The sequence below is a fragment of the Catharus ustulatus genome, chromosome 1 (genome assembly GCF_009819885.2).
Source record: "Catharus ustulatus isolate bCatUst1 chromosome 1, bCatUst1.pri.v2, whole genome shotgun sequence".
Classification (NCBI taxonomy): Eukaryota; Metazoa; Chordata; class Aves; order Passeriformes; family Turdidae; genus Catharus; species Catharus ustulatus.
The window spans coordinates 103,034,385-103,049,018 of record NC_046221.1 but is presented as its reverse complement, the minus strand read 5'-3'; the positions used below and the strand labels follow the sequence as shown (position 1 = coordinate 103,049,018).

The 14,634-nt window shown below is 39.7% G+C and overlaps 1 protein-coding gene across 1 annotated transcript in view; it reads left to right on the top strand.

Moving 5' to 3' along the window:
* The first annotated feature begins 1,339 nt into the window (after positions 1–1,339).
* Positions 1,340–14,634, top strand: part of DOK6 (docking protein 6) — a 244,803-nt gene continuing 231,508 nt past the window's right edge. The window contains exon 1 of the mRNA XM_033065451.2: positions 1,340–1,572. Within this exon, the coding sequence (XP_032921342.1) occupies positions 1,507–1,572 (66 nt within the window). The 5' untranslated portion in view covers positions 1,340–1,506. The remainder of the gene's footprint in view (positions 1,573–14,634) is intronic.

Below are 14,634 nucleotides of genomic sequence, written 5' to 3'. Positions count from 1 at the left end.
TATAAAGTTACAAAGTTTTTCCTTATAATTCCATCACCCAAGCACTGTAATAATTTTTCTAGATTGTATCTTTCCTATTTGCTGCAGGGCCAATCTCTAATGTCGTCTATTGATTCTAAAAATCAGAAATAAATCTAACAAACTTTCAGCGATAGAATTACATTCCATCACCCCAGCCTGCAACACACTGCATACTGCAAATTCCTGGTTCAGAAAACTTCAGGGTAGTGGTGCAGTGGAGTGGAGATGTCTAGCTACAGAGCACATTGAAGCTTTCATTAAGCTTATCATACCAATCAAACTGTGTTCGCTGAAAGTGTTTATTGAGTACAATTTTATGTAACAATAGTCATGCACTATCTTGTCAATCCCGTATAGCTGTAGTTTTTCTTTCTCAAGCAGCTTAGGTCCATTCTTGTCCATCCCTATTTTACATGTAACTAAATCAAACACAATTTTCTCCTTTTTTTTCCCTTCCTAATGTCTCCTAAACATTATGTTTTCTTCAGAAGTCGTTCTTCTGCTAGGTCCACCTCAATGAGCAGTAACCAAACACATAGTCATCACTGTGGAGAGCACAGAAAGACTGTGTGTAACAATTAATTTTTCAACTTTAGATGGACTTGTGTTTGTTGGAGTTTTCTTTCCTTTTTTGTTCCTACACTTCTGTAGCTTAGATATTTGTTCCATTAAGTTTGTTGTACTGACACAACAGTTCCGCGTTTGCTGCTGGGCGTCTACGCGTCTTTCCGAATGTACGAGGTTGAAAGATGCCCTCCCGGGCCGTGTTTCCGAAGGGATCTGCCACTGGAGCCGGGCATGCCGCGGCCGCAGCCATCCGCCAGCCTGGAGAAAAGTGGGCAAAGCCGGGGCCGCCGAGGAGAGCACCAGCCCTCCGGCCAGTGCGGCGCCCGGGCTCGGCCGGACCGAGGCGCCCCTTGCCCCCATCCCCGGGCCGCGGCGGCGGGCAGTGCGGGTAGTGCCAGGGCTGGGGCAGTGCGGGCAGTGCGGGCAGTGCCGGGGCTGGGGGCGAGGGGCAATGCGGACAGTGCCGGCGCTGGGGGCGGGCTCCGCGGCCGCGGCGCCGGGGGTGGTGTCCCCGCTCCGCCCCGCTCCGCTTCGCTCCGCTCCGCCCCGCCCCGCCCGCTCCCCGCCCGCTCCCCGCCGTAGGCGCGGGCAGCCGCGAAGGCACCGCCGGGCGGAGCGGGGCCGGGCGTGGGGCGGCGGCGGAGCGGGGCAGCGAGGGGCCGGCGGAGGAGCGGAGCGGGGCGGAGCGGTCGGCACCCGCCCGGCGGCGGGGCGGTGCGGAGCGGAGCGGCCGCGGGAGGAGCGGGGCGCGGGCGGAGCGGAGCGCGGCGGCTGCCGCTGCCTGGATGCCAGAAGCGCCTCTGGAGCCAGCGGCCGGCGGCACCCGGGAGGGCCCGGGAGAGAAGGAGGAGGCGGCGGCGGCGGCGGCGGAGGAGGAGGACTCCGGGCGCGGAGGAGAGGAAGCAGGCAGCCTTTGCCATGGCCTCCAACTTTAATGATATAGTCAAGCAGGGCTACGTAAAAATCCGCAGCAGGAAGCTGGGGGTGAGTTCTTTCTCCCGTCACCGCCCCTGCCCGGGGAGGGGGCGAGGCGCTGGGTGTCGCCCCATCGGCCTGGGGGGCGGTGGTGCCCCGGGCCGGGGCCGCCAGCGTGGGGCGCGGCGACCTGCTGCTGGTGCTGCTGCTGGTGCTGCTGCTCTTGCCGCTGGTGCTGCTGCTCCTGCTGCTGCTGGTGCTGCTGCTGGGGCTTCCGCTGGTGCTGCTACCGCTGGGGCTGGTGCCGCTGCCGGGGCTTGGACTTCGTTCCCAGCCTCGGAGGGGTCGGTGGGGATGCGCTACCATTGCGCCTCGGGGAGAGCCGGCTGCTTCCCTCTCCGGGAAGGCGCCGCTCCTGCTTCTGTCTCGGCCATCGCCCGCCAGGGTCACTGTCCGCGAAAAGCTGCGCCCCGTACCCCCTCCTCGAGTCCCCAGGCCGGGACTGACACTCCCCTTTGGCCATCCCTGCGCTCTCCTGTCGCTCGCCTTACTGCCTCCGGCAAGGGCTCGGGCGGGGAGAGGAAGGCGCAGGCAGGAGCTGTAAACTTTGTGTACAGATTCTCCCTCTCTCTCCCATTTGGGAGAGGGATGTTTTCAATCAGGGCAGGGTCAGGAAACGCTCTGCTGGTAGCGGAGTAACAGAGTAGCAGAGTAAAGCGGACGAGAGGTGCGATGGTGCTCTGCCTGCCCTAGGGCACCGGGAACTGGGGAGCCTGCAGGGCAGCGGGGATGGGCAGGGAGGCGACGGGGTGACAGCCTCGTGAACCTAAATGCAGATGCAGAAGCTGACAGTGATAAAAACTGGGAGGGTGGCTCTTCGAAGTGCCCACCGGTATGCTCAGGCTACCGTGTGTGCTATCAGATTGGCCGTGGGCACTTTCCCTGAAGGGGTGCAGCAAATCCTGAAAAGGCAGTGAAGTTGGAGCAGAGTGTGTGCAGAGGTCAGGATTTAATAAACTTCAGTCCGTCCCGGGAATCATCGGTTTGGGCTGTCTCCTACCCTTTGTGAGAACGGGAATGCTTGCTTGCGCAGCTACTGATGTTGCCAGTAATCGCAAAAGGTCCAAGTCCCTCTTGGCTTGAGGCTTGGAGGAGGTCTGAGGTTCTTTGCGTTCATTCTTTCAGTTTTTCTTCAGGCGTGCCGAAAAGTGCAGGGTCTCTACCAGTTCTTCCTTCCAGGGAGGTGGTCTCTGCTTCCCCTGAAACCTAACAGCAGGGGCCATGTGAAATCTATCCTCCTCCAAGTTGTGCTCTGTGGGCTTATCACAGTGCTAATATTTATCTCCTCCTCTTTCCCTTTCCCCCCACATGCTGCGGATTGCTTCCAGACACAATGTGCAGGATGGTGGGACACTAATCATAAATTGACCTTTGGAGCACTTTAGTGACTTAGCAGGGCTGTTAATTCCAAAAGAGCATGGGAAAGTTTGGTCCAAACCCTTAATAGTCTCAACTACAAATGTTTGAGAGATGGTGTAAATCCAAAGAGAATGGATGCTCTTATTAATGATTTTGCAACCCCAAAGTCACTCTGTGCATCAGTCAAGCATTAATCTTATCTGAAGAAACAATTTCTAAACCTTAGTTTCTTTCTGGCAGTCCTCTGCTTAACCTTTGCTCATCAGTTTTTCCCCTGCTCAGCAGTGTTACTGGATGGGCCCAACACAAAGCAGAGATGATGGTATCCTGTCACCTTGATGTTAGTAGTTGGAAGCAGAGTTAATCTATTTGGTTTGCAAATCTGGTTTTGAAGCCATCTCAAGTGTCCTTTAAGTGTGAAATTATGTATATGCATATCTCTATGTATGCAAATACTTTTATATACCTATGCTTATGGCGTATGTGCAGCAAATGTGGAGTTCATATCACAGTAATCTTGGATGATACTTGCTGACCTGTGTAAAAAAAATTGTGAAGAGAGTGATATTTCATTGCAGAATATCTTATGTAGCTTGAATATTTTGTTTTAAAGATGTTAATCTGATTTTTTTTTAAGGGGGATGCATAAAACTCTTTTTTTGCATGGATATTTTCCATGGTCATAATGATTATCGTACCTCTACACTAAGCAGAAGGGAAATAGTTCATACAGTGTCTGTGGAGGATTTTCTCCTACTGGAGTGTGAGGGTGACAATTCAGACTATACAGCCTCAGGCAGGTGGTAGTATAAGCTTAAATATGACATATGGAAATGCACATCTGAATAAATCTATTAAATAGAATTTAAAAGGGATTATATTTTATAGAAAATGGCATCAAAATTCAAATGAGTGTGATGGTTGAAAGGTATGAATATATGTGTATATATCCATAGCTAATTGGATTCTTTTGACTGAATAGCTAAATTAATGCAATTATTATTCACCAAGTGAAACATTAAAGGTTTGTCTTTTTTTCCTTTACATCTGTCTCCAAGTCCAAATCCGAATGACTTACACTTGAGCCATCATAATGTAGGTGAATACATCAGTTTTCAGGCATATAAATGTCTGCTAGCAAGTGAACATTTTAACCTCCAAAAATGCTGAAAAGAGGGAAGAGAGCTATGGGTTCTGGAAACTAAGACTAAGATAATTTTTAAATATGGCAACAGAATTTTATCTCTTGCTAGTTATGTTTCGCTGTTGCACACTGGAAGTTACTGAGATGGGTTTTTTTGGTCATAGTTGTCTACATTCTTTGAATATTTCAAAGTCTCCTGAAAAGCAGATTGATTAAAACTCGGAGAGCTGAGGTGTCTAATACCAATTTTAGTGCTAGACTTGGGCTATAAAACTAATTCTAACCTTTAGGCTGGTATCCAATTCATTATGGAGATTCTTCCAATTCAGCTTTTGTTCTGTTTTATTTTGTGACTGAGGGAGCCCTGGCTAGCAATCAAATGGAAGATACTTCAATAGTATATTTTCATTTTATTGAAAAAAATCCCACAACAATTAGCTTTCATTTGGGAAGTACTTTGTGGTAGAATTTACTTTTTCAAGAATTTAATTTGCAAAAACCCAAGTAGTAAATCTTCATCTAATTTTAAAAGAGAAATCTTTTTGTTTTGTTTTTTTTTTGATGAGTTATAATGCTTACTTCTGATGTTTTACACCTATGCCTTGCTTTAAGTACTTGTTATCCATCTACCTACTTCCCATATACCTTCAAATTCTATTAATAGTATTCATGAAGTCAGGGCTCTAGCTGTTTTCCCATCAGTAATTGATTCTGTTCAGAAAAGTGATTTGAAGACAAAAATGATGCCTAAATCTTGATGGAAATACACGACAAGAAGAACTGCGAGAATTTGTCCTTACTTTTTTGTTTAGTGATACTTGATGATTAACTTTTATTTTCCCTGCTCTTCACTATAATCCTTAAATGCTTGTTTACAGAAATTCATTAATAAATAAATAGAACAGTATATTCCTCTGCGAGTCCAGTATTTTCAAGTAGACCTCATTGTTTTGATACCTTTACGATGTTAAAGTTGCTTTTGTTGTAAAGTTGGGTAGTCAGCTGAGGAGGTTTACCAGCCTCTGTTGTTGTTTTCTGACTCTGGGAATATCAAGGTTTCTGCCGTGGAGATATCAGGCCATGAAGAGACATCCATCCAGTCTGACCACTTAGCCTGTCTCCTTATTTTGGTTAGGCATGAACTGTACATGAAACTTTTCTCTGGTGCCTTGAAATATCAAGTATATGTTAAAGGCTATGTAGTAGGTATGCTTGTGTATTCGTCACATCTTCATCAAGGTATCATGGTGTTTTTGAAACTTAGAAACTGTAGTCATTGAGGATGACTGTAATTAAAACATCTTTATAAAATCTGTTTCCCTGCAGCCTAAATATGCCTTTCTTTTCAGTGCCCTGGCATTGCGCATTGTTTGATATTTTGCTTTTCTCTAATACTACATAAAGGAAATACTCATTCTTGCAACCATTACATTTGACCTGTGTGACCCTTCCTTGAAATAAATTTGATTGTAATGTGATGTGCTGTTCAGATCAGAATAGGTCATTTGTGTAGTGTGGAATAGGACTGTGCTGCCTTTGTTCTTTTGGAATCTTTCATACTTGTGTCACATTAAAATTCATATGACACAATTTTGTACTGCACTGGCTGTGCTTATAGGGTGAAACTTTCTTGTAGCACATTGGAATCCCTTTGTTGTCTCCTAATAAACTAAGCTGTGAGGATTTCATGCCTTGCTGAAGTGCTGTTTCTTAGAGAAAAGAAAAAAACAATTTGATGTCACATTAGGAAGTCTAATTAAAAATGAACATTGTGTCACTTTGATAGTCTTGTTTTGACCCATGTCAACCTTCGAAGTTATAATCTTATTGTTTGTTTGTTTTTTGCCTTTTTTTTTTTTTTTTGGTCATGTCTCAGCCATAGAATGAAAGAATCCTATCTCTTGGAAATTTTCACTACATTTTTTAATAATTACAATTTTTTCCGTGTTTCCACATACTAAGTGGAATTATTTTCTGGGTGCTTCAGTTTATACTCTAATACACCTATCCAAAGAGAAAATTGTACCTGCCAATCAGTCTTGATTGAGAAATAAATAGTAGGTTACTCTTAGTCACCAAATTAGAAGTTTTACCATATAACCTCCGCCTGTTTTTAACCATGCTTTTAGATCATTACAGGTACCTTTTCTGTAAATGAACACAGTGTTTCTCCTTCTGTGGTTAAGCCCATCCTCAATCAATCAGGACTAACAATGCTATGAATAGGAACCACTGATTGAATCCCGGTTCCCCTTGAAACGATATGACATGAGTCTTACAAAATTGTAACATTCAGTTGATATTGCATGTATATTTTGGGTGAAGAAAGAAAAGGGACCTGCAAAATTTCTTGGGTTTGAGATTACATTGATTGATCGCACTGGCTCTGCAGGTGGGTCATGATGAATACAGAGGGTAAAGGTTCTTCTGTTTCTTTGAGTTGCCACAGCATATATTAAGAAATAAGCAAACACATGAAAAGGTGCAGGCAAGTAGTGCACCTGGAATGGATATTCTTTGCATGGATTATTTATATTGTTATCTATGGGAAAGGTGCTCAGCCTGACTGTAAGCACCAAGATTGCCTTCTATATATAACTGCATCCCGACCAGCGATATAAACTGAGTTACATCTTGGAGTATGAAAATATTTCAAATAAAACTATAAAACCTCAATTCCTATTTATAATAAATTAATTTTGCTTTTTATAATGCTCCAGATGGACAGGATTTAGATTGCGGATTCCTTCCTTGTAAAGGAATTTCTTTTTCACGATAGTTCAAGGCAACCTGAGATATGGAATTAAAAGGATTTCATTGTAATCTATTAAAGAAGCTGGTCACATTCGCTGCTTAATGCTGAAAGTGTCATTTAAAATACCAATAATTACTCCTTTCAGTCTTCTTGCTACAATTATGTGAATGGATTTGAAGAATTAAGAGGAAAATACATAGATTTCCAATTCAGTCATTATGGGACAAACAATCATTTTGAGCTTCTGACCAGTTTTTATTGATTAAACATATTGTACAGGAAATGGAAAGAAATGTCTTGCAGCCACAATAAACAAGGACAAAAAGTCCCACAACTTTTTATACTAATGCTTGTGTTAAAGCAACTTGTGAGTCAGGCTTGTGGTAAGCACTTTGAAGTTGCTGTGCTTCCCAGTTATTTTCTTCGTGTGCCTTTCCACCTCTTAATTCCCAAGAGGTGTGATAGCCGAAGGTCTGGTAATATTGTAATGGATGGCACTTACTTAAAGTCAAGTAGTTCTCTTTTGTAGATAGCATATCACATCTATGTTATCAATGGATTATAGATGCTTCTATTTTTACTCTTGTGTGTAATACCATTGGCCTCAGTGAGATTGCACCTTAGCTATATGAAGATTGCACAAAGAAGTGGTTGTACAGACTCTCTCTTTTACTTGCAGATTGTGAGATGGTAAAATTTTACTGAGAATTTATTGTATCTTCTGTAAGGCCTTTTGTTTTTTTCATTTAGGAGTCTGTAATTTTTGTCCTATAAAGAACATTAAAACCTGATGAAAAGATCCAGCGAAAAGACCCTGAAGTCAATTTAAGGAACCCATTAACTTTGGTGGCTTTTGTTCAGTGTCCATGTGGGAACATTAGCCACATGCATAGAACATGAATTTCCTTGTTGTAAAATGCTTTTCAAATCCTACTCAAAGGAATTGTCCTTTCTGAAATTGGTAATTATGGAAGGCACATGCTCTATGAGTCCTTGGAACATACAAGGAATTATTCATGTAATTCCAGTAGTGAGTTTTCTTCCTAGTTTTTTTAGAAATAATCTCTCTTCGAATCATTCATTCAGATTTTTGCAAGCAGTGCAAAATGCTTTATAACTGTTGCCTGGCAACAACATATTCAGGCAACAGCATATGTGAGTCAGTTGTTATATGTTTATATATGTGGCTGTGTATATAGCATATATTTTAGATAGATACTAATGAGACATTTTTTAAAAAGCGTGGTATGAAATGTTCTTTTTAAAAAAAATAAAATTCAAATAAAGGTTTTGGGGTCAGTCTACATTACCTGGAAAGTTTGTCTTTTGTTTCAGGTTATGCGAAAGATCAGCTAGCTGAACAGCTTTTCACAAATGTCATGATATAGTTAATATACTTCCATTCAGTCTGAGTGAGCAGTGTAAAATATTCTCTTTGTTGAAGGCAAGCAATATTTTATATGTATGGATGCTAAATTATGTCCCTCACTGTTTTTTAAATTAATAATGTGTTATTGAACCAAAATGTGGGTATTTTACTGTGTACTATAGCCTTTCGTATAAGTTATATTTGAAACAATAATTGTAAATGTTACACTGCAATTTTTGTTTTTAATCTTTGCAACTTGCAGTGCAACTCTAGGATTCAAAATGACTGTGGTGTATTATCATAATGAATCATCGTTTGGTTGAAATTTTTTTCCAGAATAAGTACAGACTTCAACTCTAAATACTGTGTAATTTCTTGAAGAAAATCAATAAAGAAAAACAGGGAAACCTTTTACTACTGTGGAGAAAGTTTTTATGTAGTAGGACAAAATTACAATCTTATGAAAAAGATTTTAGTGAGAGTAGACCGTATGCAGTATCTTGACACTTGAGCACATAAATGCTTACTTTCTGTTAATGCTTTTTTTAGTATTCAGAAAACATGTTCACACAACATGTCTGAGGAAAAAAATCTGTGCGATTGATAAATACAGCTCATAAACCACTATATATGAAAACTTTGTACAAGTCAAGAGAGTTCCAAGCAGTGAGATTTGCAGCTGGTATCAGAATTGAATCTGCTGTCTTCAGGAGTACTCTTACTGACTAGGATAGGGTGGGATAGCTTTCTTGCAAAGAGTTTTGGAGATGAATGCTAATTTTGAAGTCTACTTAGAAATTAAGGGGCAGGGGGAAAAGCATCTGTAAGCTAGTAGTGAAATACGCTTCTTTTCAAAAGTGATCTCCGCTGTAAAATAAGTCTTCCAGATTCTGATGCTTTTTAACAATTGAAACGTGTGAAACATTGCGTTGCTGTCATACTGAGAGGTTTCAAGCCCATGCAAATGGAGCCTCAGAGGAATTACTGTTCACTTAAGATGCACATAAATTAGGAAGATAATTAAGGGAAGTGTGTAAATCTTTTAACAGATTGATCTTCTTTCTCTCTGTTGTTCAGTTGCCAAAATGTCCCTCATCATCTCTGACTTATCTGGGCTGAACTTTGGAAAGGTTGTATTCATTAACATGTCAGTGAGGAATTAGAAGCACAGAGCATTGACTAGACCTGGAGAAAAAAGTTACACTGTGTCTGCTGGAGGAAGGGCTCTTTGGCATATTTCCCCTACCTGTTCATTGCAAAAAGAATTAATAGCAAAGTTTAATATCGAAAGGCTGTCACTGCTGTAGAACCAAATTACTTCAGTCTTTGAGAAGGAAGCCCTTGATACTTCCAATACGCTTTGTTTGTCCCTGGATTTTTTCTTTATTTGAGACAGTCTTGCTCTGAGGTACCCTACCCTCAGAGCGAATTGCATATTCTCATTCCTCATGCAAACATTTTATTTTCCTGTAAAGAGAAAAGAGTGCATGAAGTCTTACAAAATAAGAATACAAGAGTTTTCTGAATGAGTGTTCATAATTATTGGTTTTGTACAGTGCCTAAAAAGAAGAGGAAGCTTCATTTTAACTGGAGTCGACATGTTCAATTATTAATTGCTAGATTCGTATGATACTAATGTGTATGATATATATATCTAAAATAGTATGACAATAAGCACTCTAACAGCAAAGGGTGGAGGTTAATTTTTCATAGCTCTAGTAAGGTTATTAAAATAAAAGATATTTTGCTGAGTTTTATTTTCTGTTGTTCTGATATCTTAAAATACAGAATGAATGCTGGAGCTTTTTGTACTGCATATAAAATAACCTCTTTCAAGAAGACAAAAATCTTTGTACTGACATGTTGGACTCAATATTAAAAAAGTTAAATTTTAGTCTTTTGCGGAGATGTAATTTGTAATCTTGAGCACTTTGATTCATTCCAGCCTTATTCTCAATTATACTAAGCCCACTGTATGCCACATAAATTAAATCTAAAGCTGTGTTAAGGCCCCTTATACCAGCATAGTGAATGCTTTTAGTGTAAATGGGAAGCAGGCTATCTGAGCTTAACTTTTCTGTTTATAAAATTAATATAATCTGTTTTCATCTGTGATTGCTTTATTTTGTCTGTCTCAACTATACACTCATGTTCAGTTCTCCTTTAAAATGGGTAGGTTCGCTAACGCTGACTATGGTCAAAATATTATTAGGTGCTACAACTCTGTAGAAAACACTGGAATAATTAATATTTCATTTTTAGTAATTTGAATTTCATAACCATGGAATGGCTGAGATTGAAAGGGACCTCTGGAGGTCACCTGATCCAACCTCTCTCAGGCAGGGTCACTGTCTGTTTTAATGTTGTGTGAAGACTTTTGCTTGAAAAGAAACTTTTGGTTGTGTTTTATTGAATTTTTCTGTGGATTTTTTTTTTTTTTTTCAGTCAGGATTTGTTCTGTAATTTATGTCAGATTTTTTGTATATAAAGAAGGAAAATATTGTGCGTTTTCCACCCAGATCTTACTGATAGAAATGACTGCTCATCAGTTTTTGGTTTTCTTATTAGAAAAAAGTTCAGGAATAGGAATGTGAGAAGTCTGAAGCTGATAACTTTGATAGGCCTTATGTCTTTTTTCCCCTGAGACAGAATTATAGCACAGAATCCAAAGTGTTGGAGAATTTAACTTTTAAAAGTAGGTATTGAAATGTTTAAGGTAGAGTTGTTCACATCTTACTTGGCAGAACAATCCTGAAAGCTGAATACCGTGCATGAGACAATTTCATAACTGCTTGGGTTGCTGGTCTGCATTTTTGGGTGTAAATTTCTGGCCTCAGCCATGTGGAAAAGCTTAATTGGTCAAATATATGGCTCATAAAGTAACAACCTTATTTTAATATAGGGGGAAGGGTTAAAGACGTTACTGCAACATCTTTTTCCTTTCCTAGTGCAGTGTATCACTTCAGATTTTGAGAAGATATCAGTTGTCTCATCTTCAAATTTTATAAAAGGCATATTCTTCCACCAAAAAAGTTGGAAACCCCTTAGTCTCTAGGCTTGTGTGAAGCATTCTGCTAAGCAATGCTAGTCCTTAGCCTTAAGTTGTGTTTTACCCTTCCTTATCTTGGAGCCCAGTATGTGGAACTTGTATTTGCATGATCCTGTAGAGGAAGGTCTGTGGAGCTTTGTGCAGGTTGTAGGGTGAATCAGTTGAGTCCTCTTGTAGACCCTAGAGACAACAAAATGCATTGTTTCTTGAGGAATTCTACCTGCACAATATGTGCAAAAACGAGCACTATAGAAGCATTTATTGAGAGGAAATATATAACATAACAAAAAAAAAAAAAGGGAGAAAAATCAAATTATGGTTTGCCCATTGTAATAATACTAGTGTGAGCGATTCCAGAAGATTTTTAGCAATCAATATTGTCAGGGTACTGATTTGCGTAAAACAAAAAAAAACAATATTGGGTTTTTTTCTGCAAAAAAGGAATTATTTTGAGATCACTGAATCATTGGTATCTTCAATACTCAAAGAAAAAGGTTGAAGATGTACTGGGTAGCCTTTGCTAATAAGAGTATTGGTTGAACCTTTTTCATTATCAACACACTTAGGTGGTAATGTATTTAATGAAGTTGAATTCCTTCATCATATTACATTTTTCCAGTCATTGAATAGTCTGGATGTCTGGGGTTTTCTGATAATGAAAACTCTAATGTAGAACCACTCAAAAGAAAAATAGGAGAAAGGAAACTACTTTTGGCTTTAAGTGTGAGCGTGTAGATAAATTAGATCATCTGTTTCAGGTGTAGGTAATGGTTACCTTGATTCGATCTCACTGCTCACTGTAGGCATATCTTTAATTTCTTCTGATGAATTTGTAAGATCAAACGTTTTTACAGGAAAAGCTGTGCAGCAGACAAAAGGTTTCTCAACTAAATCTGCATTTGTACATAAACTTTGGTGGTGAGAATTCGTTAAAATTACATTTGCAAAATGCAGATTCTGAGATCTGTCTTCTGCGATGGAGCAGAATCTCTGACAGCTGTTATTCTCAATAATGGCGTGTGATGTGGAAAATAGATAAATATTAAAAATAGTAGCTGAAGGAATAAGGAGGGAAGGAAAGACAGCACTCTGCTGTAGTGTGATGTTGTTGCAGAAAAACAAGAATGGAATTATTTTTATGGTCCCAGAGGTCTTAATAAAGAAGAGCACTGCAGTTTTTTGAAGGTAAAGTAGATACATTAATGCAAAGGCTCTATTTCTAGAATATAAACTATTACACATTATAGGACTTGTCCAATACCCAGGGGCCAAATGGAATATTTCGGAGTCACGGCCATTTCAAAAGGTTCAGGTTATTTTGAAGAATTAGATCTTGAATGTCTGTAGTGTATCATTAGAGATGACTCTTTTCAGACACTTCCTAATCATTTGGGATGAAGATAATGCTTACAAATCGTGAAAGGGAGCTGTAACTAATGGTAACAGCTTAGCAGCTGGCAGAGAACATTGGCTAAACTACTGGAATTAGGAATCTGAGGTACATTGAAAATGGAAACCTCACAGTGAGATGTAAGGAGGAATCTCTGGAGCAGCCATGGAATAGATTTACATGAGATTTATGGGCAATGAGAGGAAAATTTATGCTGGTGGACCTCATAGTGTATTTATTTGAGAATAAACTTTGCTCTAGCAGCTTTTATACAATAATATACCTATAGTGTTTGGATGTATTGCTTTGGGATTTTTTGAACTGAAGGAGAAACTAGTAAAGTAAATGCTACTTGTAAATATTTTTATGTGATTTTGACATGATTATAACATAATGCAGCATATGTCCCAAGAGAACCCAGAGGTTAAATACATTTCAAAATGGTTTTGGAGGTGTATTTTCCAGAATTCTTGATGTCAGAAAATAATTTTTGCCTAGATTTCTTTTCCTCTCTTCTCTGAAATGGAAAATCAGTAATTTCTGCTGTGTTTCTGTATAATATTATTTTATGGCTTACAGTCATTTCACTTAAAAAAAAGAATAATCAAGGTGAATCTATCCTATGCTGCTATCTAAACAAAATGGAATTTAAAACTAGTGAGGTGGTGCCTCTTTTTCAATTCTTCAGAATCTTTTCTTTTTTCCACCCCTGAATTACCTGAAATATTTCCTAGACCATCATAACTAGCTGATCTTCTGATAGCAAAACTAATAGTTTTTCTTTCTGTAATTTGGAATTAACTTGAAAGAATGTATACCCATTTTCATTTAAACAAACAATACTTGATTTAGTTGTACTGTTTAAAAGGAACTGAACTAACAGGCCGAATATCTGCTTGTGGGTAGAAAAGCATATGAAGGATTACAGGCTCCTTCTGTACATGCCAGGCTTTTAAGTTTAGAAAAATGCAAGAAGTTGTAAATTATATTGATTTTGTTGATCTGGTGTAACCTGCAGTGGTGGCACAGCAGCACTGTCGCTGATGCTCAGGGCTGAGCTGAATGTACAATAGATGAAATGAGTTAAACAGGAGATCTGAAATGGGGAATTCTGCTAGCTACCCTTTGAAGTCAACTTTAGAGAGCTATAAAACAAAGCATAACTGACTGCATAGCCGTTAAGATGATCGTGACTGAAATAGTGGAAATGGAAGCTCAACTAGCAATGCATAATTATCAAGAGATTCTTGATTTTTGTCACTAGTGTTTGTACATTAAGTTAGGCTTACAGTGAGTAAATAAACAAATACAAAACAAAGACCTCTGGTAGAGAGGGCCAAATCTGCCCTTGACTGTGCAAGTGTCTCTGAAATTGTGTGTGTTTGCAGGTATTACACGCCAGCCACAGGGCTCACTGGAGCATAGCTCACCTTGCTTTGACCAGTCCTTTGTTACAATTTCATAAAATTCCATCAATCCCTGCAAATGCTATTAAAACCTAAGCTGGGCAGAGCAGTTCTTCATCTTCAAAATTCTTTTTCTAGATAGAGAGGTAGTTTTAGGATTGTGTCCCATGTAAATGGGATTTGTTCAGATTTCATACCTCAGCTTTTCTTCAGAATCAGAAGGGTTAAAAAACTTAATTTCTAAACCCAAAAATTGAAATGCTTGTGTAATATTTTGTCCTCAGGACCAGATGCCTTAGGCATAGGCCTTTAATCCCTGTGCCCTAGTTACAGCAATTAAGGTTCATGAAATATAAATTTTGTTACATATGCATCTTGGTTTCTTCTTTTTCCTTCAGTTTCAAAATCAGTCTGAAATATTAATGATCATATTAAATGGACTCTGTTATGTGAATTGCTGTTAATACTGCATTCTAGTTATCCTAACAGATGCAGTGAATGACATTTTCTAACATTTAGACATAAATGCATGTTCTCTTGCTGAAGAAATTCTTAGCTTCAATAATACAGTTACTTGTAGGTGTGCCTCTTTATCTGCA